General features: G+C 41.8%; 1 protein-coding gene across 4 annotated transcripts in view; it reads left to right on the top strand.

The window, feature by feature from the left end:
• PBX1 (PBX homeobox 1) overlaps positions 1–15558 on the top strand; it is a 779157-nt gene that overhangs the window by 653481 nt on the left and 110118 nt on the right. For 3 of the 4 annotated variants that reach the window (XM_030205925.1, XM_030205929.1, XM_030205928.1), the window contains exons 5-6: positions 2324–2459; positions 14350–14509. In XM_030205925.1, the coding sequence (XP_030061785.1) occupies positions 2324–2459; positions 14350–14509 (296 nt within the window). The remainder of the gene's footprint in view (positions 1–2323; positions 2460–14349; positions 14510–15558) is intronic. The other variant, XM_030205927.1, reaches the window with a different exon arrangement.

Below are 15558 nucleotides of genomic sequence, written 5' to 3'. Positions count from 1 at the left end.
GTGGCCAAAGTTTTGAAAGCTTCGTCAGGGTCCATGGTTAATACAGCTGTCAAAACTGAAAACTTCAATTTAGCATCTTGAAAAAAGATGCAGCTCATCAAATAACAGTACAATCAACTGCCTCACTCCACTGCTGCTGCAATCTGATTCCTCTCTTCGTCAAGGGTATTTAAAAAAAATGGTGCCTCTTAATATTAACTAACGTCAGATGCCAACACTCCACATCAACCAATCATAAAAGAATCTTCAGGACAAAACCCCATTAGAACGATATCACATCCGCTTTTAATAAAAATGACACCATTCTACTTTGGAGTTTAAGCCCCTTGGGTGTACAGTTGCCAATCGGAAAATCCATTTCTGTTCTAGCTGTAGGAGCATATGTTTCATGTCACCTCCCCTACTGTTAGGAATCATTTGTTGCAAAATAACACAGCGTAATGATTCAAATGTATGCTGTTGCTGATCACAATGTAAAGCAAGGGGAGCCGAGTTTTTTTGTGTTAATATTGCTTTTATGATCTGTCAAACATGTCACCAATTTCCTTGAGATCTGTCCAATATAAAGCTTCTTACAGGGACATTGAATACAATACACCACATATTTTGAAACACAGGTGGTTTTTGACCATAAAGTAAACTTTCTGCCAGATTCGGGATCCACAAACTCAGTTGTCTCCATCATGATGTCACACATCTGGCACTTCCCATATTAAGAGTAACCAGACTCTTCAGGTCCATGATCCAAAGTTGTTCTCAAAACAACTGGAGATAGGATCTCTTTCAAATTATTGCCTCTACTGTAGGCAAATCGCAGTCTGGCATCAGAGAACATCAGCAACGTTTGAACTATATGCCAGTCTTCTTAATAGCCGCTGTCACTTTTGAGGTGGTTGTTGTAAACTTAAGCACACAAGTTACTACATCATCTTCTTCTTCATTGTCTATGCACCTAAACACGATATTACAGTTTTATAGTTAAAAAGGGGATATTTTGGTTTTGCTATTATATATTTATGTCCTCTTAAGCTCTGATTGTGTGTTTTAGAACACTCTTAAGGTGTTTCTGTGTACGCAGATATCTGCAGAACTGGAAGTGTAGATTTTCTGTTGGGGTTTTGTTCCTTTCTGTGTAGTTTTGGTTAGTGTCGGAAAAAATATGTAATATTACAGCAATTGAAAAGCAGGGAGGTATGAAAAAAGTAGGAGGCATATATCTGATTATCATGGAAGGAATTTGAAGAGGCGATAGCACTTGCATATATACTGGTGTAATCTGATGAAGTGGTAAAAGTTACCAGGAAGATCTAGTTCCCTTCCCCCCCCCCCCCCCCCCCCCCCAATCTTCTCATCAAGGCTTTTTGCCCCATCACGCCTCTACTGCTGTTGCTTCCTCTTCCAATTCTCATCCTGTTTCAGTTGCTGTCTGCTCCAAATGCTTGCCTGCCTCCTGCCTGTTCTCTGTTTTGTGAGGAACAATGACCAGGGACCTGATGTTAATATATTTTTCTTCTAGAAATTTTTATCATTTGTACTTTTTAACCTTTTACCCTCACTGTGTATTTCTGTCTCACTTGTTGAGTTCCTCTTTCTCTCTTCCTTTCCCTCTTTGTTCTTCTCTTTCCCAGCCTTCTCCATTTATTGAGGTTTTTTTTAACTGCCTTTATGAAGAGATTTACCCAAGGCAGTGTACATATCTTCTGAGACAGTGATGGGGAGCCTTTATGAGCTCAGACATCCTGGAAGTACCAGGTTAGCAACTGCCAGTGCCACTGGACCATGCTTTTTGATGAGATGGCAGTTTGTTCTTTTAGAATTAATTGTTGGTATCCTGTTGGACCCCATACTTTGTGTGTTGTTATTGTCTTACAGTAAAAATTTACTTGGAATACTGTTCAGTAGATTTATAAAACCAGAATAATAAAACACACATGTTGCTAAAGTATAGATAGATTTGAGTACTGGCCTTATAATTATGTAGCAGTGGCAGTAGAAAGCTGTGCCTGTAGTTTGCTAAGCTAATGCAATGTGTTGCTTATTTTATTAGGAATATTATTAAAATATGGACCCAGGAGTACCTGCTAATGAAGCTTGTCTTCAGATTGTACCTCTCTTACCCCTTGAAGGGTCTTGGGAAGTCATTTACACACCTCTACTGTTCTGTCCATCTGTAATCGAGTAATAACATTGTTCCTTTTCTCCTCAGGAAGACATGAACCTTGACTTGGCCACGTGCCCCAGAGATGGCTGCATTTATGTTTCAAAATGTGTTTTGAAGCTTAATCTGATGAAGGGTGATAACATGGTGATTTTTATTTTTAAGGCGGAAGAGACGAAACTTCAACAAGCAGGCCACAGAAATCCTGAATGAGTATTTTTACTCCCATCTCAGCAACCCTTATCCTAGTGAGGAAGCCAAAGAGGAGCTAGCCAAGAAATGCGGCATCACAGTCTCACAGGTGAGGGCCCAGAGATGGGCGTCTCCATGGGCAACGTTCCCACAGTGGCATACCCAGTATAAGCTCTGTGTTTATATACAAGCAGGGAAATGGTGGCCAGTGAGAAGCCATAAAGTCAGCATTAGAATACTTAGATCCAAAATTTTGTCATGTAGCAAAACTAATAATTATAATATTTTCTGGCAAATTCAGTCTGCTATTTGTAAAAGTATGTACCTTGGTATATAATGAATATTTTGGTATATTAATTTTGATTGTTGGGTAGCTATGAGGGGCATAATTGAACGGGGCGCCCAAGTTTTCATGAGGGCGTCCTCGCAGGATGGCCCTGCGAAGGGCTGGGGAAACCCGTATTATCGAAACAAGATGGGCGTCCATCTTTCGTTTCGATAATACGGTTGGGGACGCCCAAATCTCAACATTTAGGTCGACCTTAGAGATGGTTGACTTAAATGTTGAGATGGTCGACCTTAGAGATAGTCGTCCTGGAAACCAAGGACGCCCATCTCAAAAACGACCAAATCCAAGCCCTGTGGTCGTGGGAGGAGCCAGAATTCGTAGTGTACTGTTCCCCCTACATGCCAGGACACCAACCGGGCACCCTAGGGGGCACTGCAGTGGACTTCACAAATTGCTCCCAGGTGCTTAGCTCCCTTACCTTGGGTGCTGAACCCCCCAAAACCCACTCCCTGCAATTGTACACCACTACCATAGCCATAAGGGGTGAAGGGGGGTACCTACATGTGGGTACAGTGGGTTTCGGGTGGGTTTTGGAGGGCACACATTTACCACCACAAGTGTAACAGGTAGAGGGAATGGGCCTGGGTCTGCCTGGCTGAAGTGCACTGCACCCACTAAAACTGCTCCAGGGACCTGCATACTGCTGTCATGGAGCTGGGTATGACATTTGAGGCTGGCATAGAGGCTGGCAAAAGATGTTTTTTTAAGTTATTTTTTTTTAGGGTGGGAGGGGGTTGGTGACCACTGGGGGAGTATAAGGGGAGGTCATCCCCAATTCCCTCCGGTGGTCATCTGGTCAGTTCGGGCACCTTTTCACGGCTTGGTCGCAAGAAAAAATGGACCAAGTAAAGTCGGCCAAGTGCTCGTCAGGGACGCCCTTCTTTTTTCCATTATTGGCTGAGTTTTCCATTATCGGCTGAGGACGCCCATCTCTTAATCACGCCCCAGTCCCGCCTTCGCTACGGTACCGACACACCCCCGTGAACTTTGGTCGTCCCTGCAACGGGAAGCAGTTGAGGATGCCCAAAATCGGCTTTCCATTATGCCGATTTGGGCGACCCTGAGAGAAGGACGCCCATCTCCCGATTTGTGTTGGAATTTGGGCGCCCTTCTCTTTCGAAAATAAGCCTGTATATGTCCTCGGCTGCTTCATTTTTGAGCTATTGGGTTGCCTATTTCTTTACAGATGAATGAGAAGCTGTTATACTGTCCATTTTTAAGCAGCAAGTAGCATTTTACTCTGCAATCTGAGGACCAGGAGTCATATCTTGTGCATTACTCCTGTCCAGTGCCCTTCCAAATCCCGCATACCTGTCTACAGCAAGGTGTAGATGAGAATCTTGATGGATGAATAGTCATTGCTGTTTATCTTTATGCAGGAATTCTGAGCTGTCAAGAGACACTTGGAAACCAGCCATACCTAGCATTTATCATTTTCAAATGCAGGTTCCTCTTGGAACCTTTCCTTATCAGGCCTACAGGAAGAAGATCCTCCACTATCTGTTTTTGGTATCTTTACATTTACATACACAAGAGCAGTGCAAGAGACACAGAAATACTTGTGGATTACTAGTGCATCACCAAGGGCTTACGGTCTAGGCAGAATGAGATGGGATAATGAAAGTACAGGAAAAGAGCCTTCAAAGTCTCTTTTTTTTATTTTTTTTAAAGCATGATAACATGAATGAATACTTTGTGTTTACACTGAGAAGACTCAATCATTTTGACAACATCCCATGACTGTGCGCCAAAACCCATCAATGTCCAGTCAATATGTTATGTCTGGGCAGTCAGTGACAAAGCAACTTCATTGCAGTCCCAGCAGGAATGTTGAATACACAGTCAAAATGGATTGAAGATTAACAACTCTTTTATTTCTGAAGTTTAGTCTGTGGATTTTCTGGTCCTGGAACATTTTTATAAAACCATTGGATGGTTTTTCCAGGAACTCTTTTGACAACGCTCAGTGTGTCTACCTCTGTACTCTTTTACTCTATGTATAACAGAGACATGGATCATGCTATGGAGGTAGCAGCCTACAGCCAGCTCTGTCTCTATGGGCGAGTGCTGCAAGTTGTATACACTCACTGCGTGCCTGGCAAACTTATAGCCAAAACAAGAACATATGATAATTACTTACAGCCTCTGAAGTATAGGTACATTCCTTTGGGGAGTCAAAATAACATGTGAAGCTATTAGCTTGTGTGAAAACGTGTGTTTTAAGAGTGTTTTCTCTGTTGTGGACCTTCATAAGGCCAGTCAGATGGTCACTGCTTTTGCACAGCCTTCATGATAGGACCGAGGAGGGAAAATTCAGGGCCAGCATGAAGTGCTCATTCTAGACTCAGATTCTGCATGGTGTAGAGATTTTCAAGGTTTAAGCCGCTTTTCAACTAGAAGATAATATTTTTCCACTCTACTCATAATTAAGCTCTGGAATTTGTTACCTGAGAATGTGGTAAAACCACTTAGTGTAGTTCAGTTTAAAAAAAACGTTTGGACAAGTCCCTGGTGGAAAGTCCTTAAAACCTTATTAAACTGAACTTAGGGAAATCCACTGCTTATCCCTGCAATACGTAGCATGGAATCTAGCTAGTTTTTGAGATCCTGCTAAGTAATTGTAACTTGAACTGGTCACTGCAGTAAACAGGATATTGGGCTTGATGGATTCTTACAATCTTATGTTCTGTGAGAGAAATGAGCTCAGTGTGAGTCATTGTCACCATTTCCAGCACAAAAATCAGTGTTGTGTATCACATCCTGTGCTGCTGCTACAGACCTGCTAAATCTCCCGCATTCAGCAGGAGACTCCCACTTTCACAGGTCATCTCCTGAACACCCAATGAAAGACATCCCCATCCATTGGCAGCAAGATATGTGTTAATAAGACATCTGCTGCTGCCACAGGACTAGTCTTGTGATAAGAGCTGCAAACTCTCACTGCCAGAGCCGCAGAGAGACTGAACCATGGCAGTGCCGTCGCCACCGCCTCCCCCCCTCCAGGATTGCTGCCACTGCCTCCCCCCATCCCCGCAACTCCAAATACTTTGGCTGGTGGGGATCCCAGTGCCACGCCAGCAGAAGAAGCCTTCCCCCAGCACTGTTCTTCACTCAGGGAAAAGCAGCTGCGGGGCAGGCAATGCGGCATAGTGAAGAACAGCACTGGAGGAAGACATCTGCTGAAGGGGCCTGGGGAGCCCCGCCAGCCAAACCAGAGGCCTTGGCCCAAAGCCCTGTGTCTGCTCCTACTCAGCCTCTAAGGATCCCATCAGGAGAGAGAGAGAGAGACCCCAGCACTGGGCCCCCTTGGAGGCCAGGCCTGCCCCCCCCCCCCCCCCCCCGGCAATCCTGCTCACAGCTTTTATCACAAGATTGATCCTATGGCAGCAAGAGATGATGTGTTAAGACATCTCCTCCTACCTGGGGGGGGGGAGGTGGCTTGTTGGTACCGTGGTTGAGGTCAGGGGTGGAGCCAGGAATGGAATGGTGGGTTTAGGGGCATGATATCAAAATCAGGCCCCCTTTGGTAGCTCTGCTACTGCTTAGCCCTGCACTTTCAGGATAATGCCTCCTAGCAAGCTGATTTTTCATTGGTTGCATGCAAGTGTTGCTTTAGAAAATCTTAATTACAAGTGAGATTCATATTGCAACCCACACATACGTGTGTGAATATGAACAGTGAGAGAGAATGTTCCCTTTGGGGCATGGTTGCAGCCAGAAATATTGGGCTGCTTTTATAATGATCCTGAGTGCTTTAATTAGGAAAAAGGCCTATGTTTCTGTAAGTCAGAAAGTATCCTGGGCACCCACCCCCTCCCCTTGAATATCGTGTCCTACTTTCAAACAGTGTTCTGCGATGTGTGGTTGGATTGAGGAATGCAGTGCGATACACTGGGTAATTGGTTATGCTGAAAGCCTTGAAAACTGGGGCTTGTTTTAAAAACCAAAATGTGGGATGTTCCTTCTATACCTTGAACAAGTAAGCATCTTTCCCTCAAGTTTAGGTATAGTACTAAGCGAATCTAGTACTCTGCTTTTTAATTTTATTACCACCTATTTTTAATAAATATTGTTTTATTATCCACGTATCTTCTTTGGTTATTTTCCATATTGCAGTTTGCAGATCGGTTACCCTGTTATAAATGATACTCTTGTCATAAAGTGGTTATATGCCTTGATTGGAACGAAGATTGCCACACAGTACAACCTGTTTTACTGTTGTAGTCTGTACTTCACACATATAAATCCTCCAGCTGCTGGGTTAAATCTGTCCCCACTCCCTACAATTAGAAAATGTGAGGTGGATGAAACATTCCAATCCCTACAGAAACCTTCCCTTCACCCTGTGTAGCTATAGGGCACAGCCTCATACTGTAAGAGAGGACAGCTTACACCTTCGTGAAACATGGCTGTTGCAAGTATTATCCTGGGATGAGGCACAGAGCCCAATAAAAAAAATGTGGGCCCAATGGTTGGAGCAAAAATATTCAGAAGCTACCTGCTCTAGAAGTGCTATTGTAAATGTTTTGGATTACTCACAGAAAGCAGAGGTGCTCCAAAGATACAAGAAAAGAAAAGAGGGTTCCCATATGCATTTTTCAAGATTATTCTATTAAACTTTCTGTGATATATTGAGAATTTACAGCAGTATGTACAGAATTATACAAAAAGCAAATTTCTTTTCTGCAATATACGGCCATCTTTCAAATTTTTTTATCAAGAGAGCTGGCCTTCTTATGACAGAAACCAGTTGTTGAAATCACACCATGAAAGAGTGAGAACAGTGAGACCCTCAGTGGCAGCTTTCTGGATTCACTTTTATTATGGTTTTGCCTTGAAAACAGTACAACAATGTTTATAGAGGGAACACTGGCTTCATGATTTGGCAATGTGAAGAAACGTTGAAACTGTAAGAGTTTGGTGGCTGTGTTTTGAACTTACACCATTTAGTTTTGCATTTCATTTTTCTGGCATACTGGTGGGTTATATTCTTGCCAGTGCACAGTGGGGCTAACACATTCCTATCTAGTAATCAACATATGTGTGGGATATTGGGGGTGTCTTAGTTATACATTGGAAGGTTGAATGTGATGTCTAAATGCTGGACAATATGGATGATTTGAGTGAGGAGATCTATGGGGACCTCTACTGCATGTAACACGTGCCTGAGCATGTGTTGAATGTGTGGCTAGATGGAAGGGAGGGGAGGGGTCAGGGTGGAAAGCGGAGAGGGAAGCAGGGGATAACTGGAAGGCTTTACTTGTTAACCCTGGTTCAGGTGGAAAGTACAGAGAAAGAAAAGAGAGGGACCCGGATGAAGGGTGGGCACTTGGGTCCTGATAAGATATTTCTTTACCATTTTGAATGAGTGTTGTATGTTTGGGATACAGGATGAATGATATCCAGTTTATGTACTGTATTCTGGAATATGTCAGAGATTGCTTTGTCTATAAAAAGATCTAAGATATTGAGAGCTTTTGCATTAGACTTTATAGATAACTAGTAAAAAAGGCCCATTTCTGCCTGAAATGAAACGGGCGCTAGCAAGGGTTCCCCACTCCTTCCGTTGCTGTCTCCCTCTCTGTCCTCTGAGTCCCATGCCCTCCTGTCGTCGGAGGCGGGCACGGGACTCCCTTCCCCTCCCCTTGCGCGACTATCCCTGGTGGTCTAGAGGTACCTCTTCAGTCGGGGCAGGAAAGAAAGAGCCCCATGTTTCCTGGTCGGAGCGCTGCTGCTAGCTGCCCTGCTGCATCCTGTGCGAGTCCAGCTCTCGGCGTTTCAAAATGGCCGCGGAGAGTTGAAGTCTCGCGAGGCTGCTTCAACTCTCGGCGGCCATTTTGAAACGCCGAGAGCCGGACTTACACAGGATGCAGCAGGGCAGCTAGAAGCAGCGTTCCGGCCAGGAAAGCAGGGGCTCTTTCTTTCCTGGCCCGAGCGAAGAGGTACCTCTAGACCACCAGGGATAGTCGCGTAAGGGGAGGGGATGTGACAGGGGGGAGGGAAGGTGATGGGGGGAAGAGGGGGCGACCGGGGCATGGTGATAGCACGAAAGGGGCGTGGCGATGGCACGAAAGGGGCGGGGTGAGGGCGTGAAAGGGGCGGGGTGAGGCCTTGAAATGGGCCGGGGCAAGTGTCCTCGTTTTATGAGGCTGTCTGCAGCGATTCGTTGAAAGGGGAGGAGTAGGGAAACACGCTCTGCGTGTATCCCTACTCCTCCCCATTCGTTCATTTACGTTGTTCTGTATTTGTTCCGCCCTCGACGTCATCACGTGTGAAGCGAGGGCGGGGCATGGAGACATGGTGAGTGTTGTGGCTTCACCACCATGAGCTTACAAACCGGTGTCTGAGTGGCTGCAGTGACGTCAGTGTCTTCAGAACGTTGAGGGTGAGTTTTATTATAGTAGATGTGGGAGGAGATTACTCTCACTTATCTAGGACTCATGACACTTTTTAACATATTAATCATATTTTTATGTCCTACAGGTTGTTTTCCCAGGTTGTTCAGGCAAAATTGGGATCCATTGAAGTTTCTGACCATGCTTTGATATAGATTGGTTCTGAGGGCTCTCATATTTGTATAGAGATTCCTCATTTCACAAGTATCATAGTGTAAAAATGGGAAAATTACTGCACGTATAACCAACAACATAAAGAAACCTGTTGCAAGGCCTGGTATTGAATATCCGGGAATAACATTCTTCGGTTAGAAGCAAAATGGTCACCGCCACCTGCTGAATATAGGGTGGACGAAAGTTATCTGAGGAATGGATCCTCAGAAGCTTAGCCGAAATTGGATGGCGGGAAGAGGGGGTTGGTGGTTGGGAGGCGAGGATAGTGGAGGGCAGACTTATACGGTCTGTGCCAGAGCCAGTGATGGGAGGCAGGACTGGTGGTTGGGAGGCGGGAAATGCTGCTGGGCAGACTTGTACGGTCTGTGCTCTGAAAAAGGCAGGTACAAATCAAGATAAGGTATACACATATGAGTTTATCTTGTTGGGCAGACTGGATGGACCATGCAGGTCTTTTTCTGCCGTCATCTACTATGTTACTATCTTGGAGAAGAGAGATTTGAAAAATTTGGCTTTGTCCTTTCTTTAGAGGCCACCATACAGATTTTTCAAGGATCTTCAAGAGTACTCATCTGTGCTGAATTATTCCACATTGGGGGTTACCTGGCATAGAGAACTAAATGTGAATATACAGGGAGAGCTGTTGAAAACAAATATTAAACCTGTTTTGGCATTACTATAAATACAGGCCTTTCGTGAAATACCGTCTGAGAGCCTGTATAGCTCCACACAGAGACTACAGGGCAGAACTCATAGTAGAGGATGAGTGTCCAAAATGTAAGGCACAAGCTGCTTATTTGGTATAGCATTCTGGGACTGCCTATTGATAAAAACGTTTCAGGATCATGTGTATAGATATTGCTGAGCACTTCTTAAGAGTAATGTTAGAGCATCACCAGAGCTTCTTCTTGATTTGGAACCTACTGTGAACCTCAGGGAGAAAGGGCCTCAAACGTTTTTAAGGAAATGTATGTCTTTATGAAGGACACAAATAATTCATATGTTAACTATGGAATGCCAGAAGGTGAATGTTACAAATGGGTCAAAATGGATGACATTTCAAAAAAATTTGAGAATCCTTCTGGAATATTCTTTGTTAAAGCTTGGAGCCATATTTTGAATACAAATCAGGTTCAAATGGATTTGACTCGCTCCTAATAAACCTCTGAGACTTGCCTAGGGACTTGAAGTGGACGAACTATAAAGATAGGTGATGGAGGAGAGAAGGGGGTTATGAGAGGGGAATAGGATTATGTTATGAAGTGAGTTCTCAGGGAGCTATGGAATGACTATATTTTGTAAGTTTTATAATTACTTTGTTGAAAATGAATAAACATTTTTTTTTAATTGTTTAAGATCTTTGGGCAAGTCTGTTGCCCTGGAATTCTGTTTTAGTAGCCATGGTCAGAAACAGGTCACATTGAGAAACTGCATTAGATTTATGTATTTTTAATTTTATTTATTACAGCATTTATATCCCACATTTTCCAATTTACATTGTTGCAATGTGCCTTACAAATAAAATAATATGGTTACATTCGAAGGAATGATCTGTGTTGGTAGTATGAATAAAGGTATGTGTACATTTTAGTGGCAATAATCATATTAACAATTGGTTATCTGATTGACATGTCTAGTTTGTCGTCCCTATGTTTCTTCATAGAAAAACTTCTTGAAGAAGAATGCTTTAAGTTGTTTTTGGAAGATCAAGTAGTAATTCATGTTTCTTAAGGTTTTTGGTAGTGCATTCCAGTTCTTAGTGGATAGATATGTAGAGCTTGATGAGTAAGTTGACATGAATCTTAGTCCCTTGCAATTGGGGAAGCGTAGTGTGAGGTAATTTCTCGATTCCATGCTTATGTTTTGTATCGGTAAGGTTATTAGGTCTACCATGTAACTTGGTGCTAGACCGAATATAATTTTATATTCTAGCGTACATAGTTTGAAGGATATTCTTGCTTTGACTTGGAGCCAGTGTAAGGCCTTGAGTAGTGGTGTGGCTCTTTCATAGCGTGATTTTCCGTGAATCAGCCTTGCTGCGGTATTTTGTGCTTATTGTAATTTTCTTAGGATTTGATCTTTGCATCCTGCATATATCCCATTACAGTAATCTATCATATGGAAGACTATTCTTGGAAAGTAGCCTCTTATGTGCCTTAGTTTCCACATTGTTCAGAACATTTTTGTTACATTTGATGTCTGTTGTTTGAATGACATGTTTCTGTTTATTGTAATCCCTAGTACGTTCAGGCTGTCTGCTATTGGGTGGGTATATCTATTCAGAGTGATGCTGAGAAAGGTGTTCTTGCAGTAGGTGGATGTGAGAATTAAGAATTGTGATTTTTCTTTGTTTAGTTTTAATTTGAATGCAGTTGCCCAGGATTCTAGGATATTTACTCCTTGGGTTATCTTGCTTGCGATTTCTGTCATGTCTTTGTCGAATGCTGTGTAGATTGATTCATCATCTGCGTAGATGAATGTGTTGAATCTATATCTTGCTAGTATGTTGGCTAATGGGACCATGATTATGTTGAAAAGTAAGGGTGATATTGGTGATCCTTGTGGGACTCTGCATTTTGCCATCCATGTAGGGGAGTGTGTGTTACCCATCTTTACATGATATGATCTGGATGTTAGAAATCCCTTGAACCATTCTAGTACTTCTCCACCAATGCCGATTTTGTCCATTATTCTTATCAGGATCTTGTGATCAACCATGTCAAAGGCGCTTGACATGTCAAATTGGGGGAGTAGGATTTTCTTGCCTTTGCTGATTTCCCTTTTGAAGTTGGCTAATACTGTTTCTGTGCTGTGTTGTGGCCTGAATCCCGCTTGTGAGTCATGAAGTATGGAGAAAATTGTTGAGCTATTCCATGAGCTGTTTGGCTACTAGGCCTTCCATGACCTTGGTCATGAGAGGAGTGAGGGCCACTGGTCTGTAGTTGGAGATTTTGCTTTTGCTCTTTTGTGTGATCTTTAAGATTGGTGTAAGAACTATTCTGCCCTTTTCTGTTGGAAATATGTTAGTATGATAGTATGTTCACTGTGTTCGATCGAATTGGTTCTATGAAATGTTCCAGGGCATCATTCAGTAGGTAGTTGGGGCAGGGCATTCGTCTAGCCAACAGAATGTTTTGGAGTATTTTTTTTTTACAGTTTGATTAACGTGTCAAATGTGGGAGGGTTGAATGATGTCCAGAATTCGGTCCGTGATGATGCCTTCATATTTTATTTCCATTTCTTCTATTTATGTGTCTAGGTATCTGTGGTCATTTTGTTACCCCCTCCTTTAGGTCTACAATCTTCTTCTTGAAGTACTTTGCTAGTTCTTGGGCGGATGGGGTCATTTCTTTCTTTGATGCCACTGGCTTTGTGTCAAATAGGTTGTGTTCTAGTCCATAAAGGTTGCTTGTGTTTTTGTAGTCATTTCCTATTCTTTGTAGTGGTTCCATTTTGCATAACTTTTCATTCTAGCTTGTTCTCATCGGTTCTGTGCTTTCTCCATCTCCTTTCTTGTTTTCTGCATTTGCTCTTTAGTTTCTTTACATCTTCATTGAATCATGAGGATGATTTGGTTCTGTATTTGTTTTTCTTCATTACCGGGGCAATTTCGTCCAATATGGATTTGCATTGTTCTTCCAAGGTGATGAGGAATTCTGTAGTTTCAGGTGTCAAGATTGTTGATGATTCTTTTCCAAAACTCTTTGATGTCAGTCTTGCCTCTGGTTTCATACTGAGTTGGTGTTTTTTGGTTTGGAACAAGGTTTCTTTCTAATTGAGAGTTAGATGTAGTCTGTGATGATCGGACCATGGTATTTCATATCATTCGGTTCGTCATAGATAACAGATAACACAGTTTCAGGAGAATTGCCAAAGAACCACTTAGGCACATCAAGTGAAATACGTGAAATGGTAACACCTGCTGGATTTTATAAAATCTGACTTTTTTTAGTCTTACTCATGGGTCTCCTTTTTTTCATTTTGCCTCCAATTAATAAATTATTTGTGCGCCTTTGTTATGCCCCCCCCAACCTAATAATGTCTCCTTTCTTTAGTCCGTTCCTCAACTGTCTATGCTGTGTTCCCACTTTACATATATTGATGCAATGTCTGTACAGCACTCTGAATATCCACCTCTAGTTGTTTGTCCTGTATTCATGCTTTACATATATTATTTTGATCATTTGCATGAGGCTGTCCATGCAGTATTCACGTTTTACAAGTGTTAATGTAATATCTGCATGGGTATCTGATGCAAAGCACCTTCACAGTGTTTAAAGTGTTTAAAACAAATAGCATCACTTTGAGAATGAAATAAAAACAGAATTAGTAAAAGCGTATCTTGCTCATATCCTTTCTTTTGCCTGCAAATAATTTATCCTAATATATTTTTGCCGGTTATACTGCTTTGACGAGAGACATTTTTAAAGCAGTTTTGCCTGTGGATTCATAACTTCCCTGATCTTTTTTCAGATGAAGTACAGTATGCAGTTGCTTCACTTTTCATTTGACAATACTTGCAGAGCTTCAGTTGCTAGTTCTCAGTGCAGTAACAAGATGCAGAACATTTAAATGCATAAATCAATAAAACAGAATACTAAGTAGCTCTAGCCTGACAGTCCTAGTGTAATCCCACATGCTCTCACATAAGAAAATTCAGAGGTGTCTTTGTGAAGTGCAACGTTAGGATGCTGGAAGAGCAGGTGACAGTATGCTGCATAAGCTGCTGTGTGCCTGGTCTTTTTTTGAATCCAAGAAAATAATTGTTACTTATAAATAGGTAAAATAATTCTTGTATGTTGAAAGAGAACACACAGGTTGTACTGTGCTCTTTTGCTTTTCATAGTTGATACCCAGCTGGCCGCATTAGTAGGTGATTACGGGGACTAGAAATGAACACATGCTAGGTACCACCATCTGCTTTGTGTCAGCAGGGCATCAGTATGAGAAACTTTCTTTTATTGTTTGCACAGTTGTGATTACTGCCAAAGATTTTTCACAAAGACTTTTGACAGTTGAAAGAAACAAAATGGAAATAATAATTGAACTGTAACCTCTGTCTTCTCTTGGACTTGCTTTAGGTATCAAACTGGTTTGGAAATAAGCGAATCCGGTACAAGAAGAACATAGGTAAATTTCAAGAGGAAGCCAATATTTATGCTGCGAAAACAGCAGTCACAGCTACAAACGTGTCAGGTCATGGAAGCCAAGCAAACTCACCCGCAACTCCCAATTCTGCTGGTTAGTTTTTGTTTTGTTTTTTGGTTGTTGGTTTTTATTTGATATTTTTATGATTTTAGTTTTGGGGGGGTTTTTTGTCTCTGTTTTTTCACTTTTTTCTTTTCATGTTTTTTTTCTAAAAAATGTAATCATGATGTGTTGTGTCTTTTTATTTGTTGTTTTGATTCATTTTCTTTTTTTGGCTAGGGTTTTTTTTTTCTTGGTCAGTGGGGGTGGAATCTGCATGAACTTAAATGATGGTGGTCTGTTCACTGGAAAATCTGTTTGAAGTTGGGGCTAAAAGGAGATAAGGGGTGAGGATATATAAAGAATAGATAGACAGGAAGAAAATGTGTACCAAAAGATTTGGTATTTGTGACCCCTGTTTAGAAATTGAAGACTGACAAAAGAATAAGGTCATATTCAGTGTGATTATTAATAAATTAACATCTTGCTATATTTGTCTCATTCTTGGTAACTGAGACTCTGCTTGCATCATCTTATTCCTGCAGTGTTTGTTCTATGTTCTGTATAACTATCAAAGAGCATTTTTATTCCCAGAGCCCTTCACCCTCTCATTGCACTCCCTCTCAATGCCCAGTTGAGAGTTGCCAGAAACAAAACTCTGTAGACAGAGTATAGTCTGACCCTGGTTTCTCTTGTGAAGATGCTTAGAGCACTTCTACCTGCTTAAAGGGCCAACATGATGTGCATGTGAGGTAAAGCAACAAGTATTTACAGGAGCCAAAATCAATAAGGCTCAGTGTTTATTTTCTAGATTTTGTTCTTCATTCTGGACGTCTGTGCTTAAATTCTTGTAGTTAGAAACACTTCCTTCTTATGTATTACCACAGAACTGTGTGTTACCATAAAGCTGTGCTGGTCATTATTAGAAGTATGAACATACCTCATTCAGATACATGTAAAGCACTATCACATTAACTTAGTTATTCTGGGGCTGGTTTGTGACAATATATTTGTGTTCTAGCTTATATTAGTGAATAAGTCTTGTTGATAAAAAATTGGACCTATAGTAAATAACATACATTCTTCAAATTAAAACAATAACG

The sequence above is a fragment of the Microcaecilia unicolor genome, chromosome 6 (assembly GCF_901765095.1).
Source record: "Microcaecilia unicolor chromosome 6, aMicUni1.1, whole genome shotgun sequence".
Lineage (NCBI taxonomy): Eukaryota > Metazoa > Chordata > Amphibia > Gymnophiona > Siphonopidae > Microcaecilia > Microcaecilia unicolor.
Note: the sequence above shows the minus strand (reverse complement) of the source record. Positions and strands in the feature narration are given on the sequence as shown.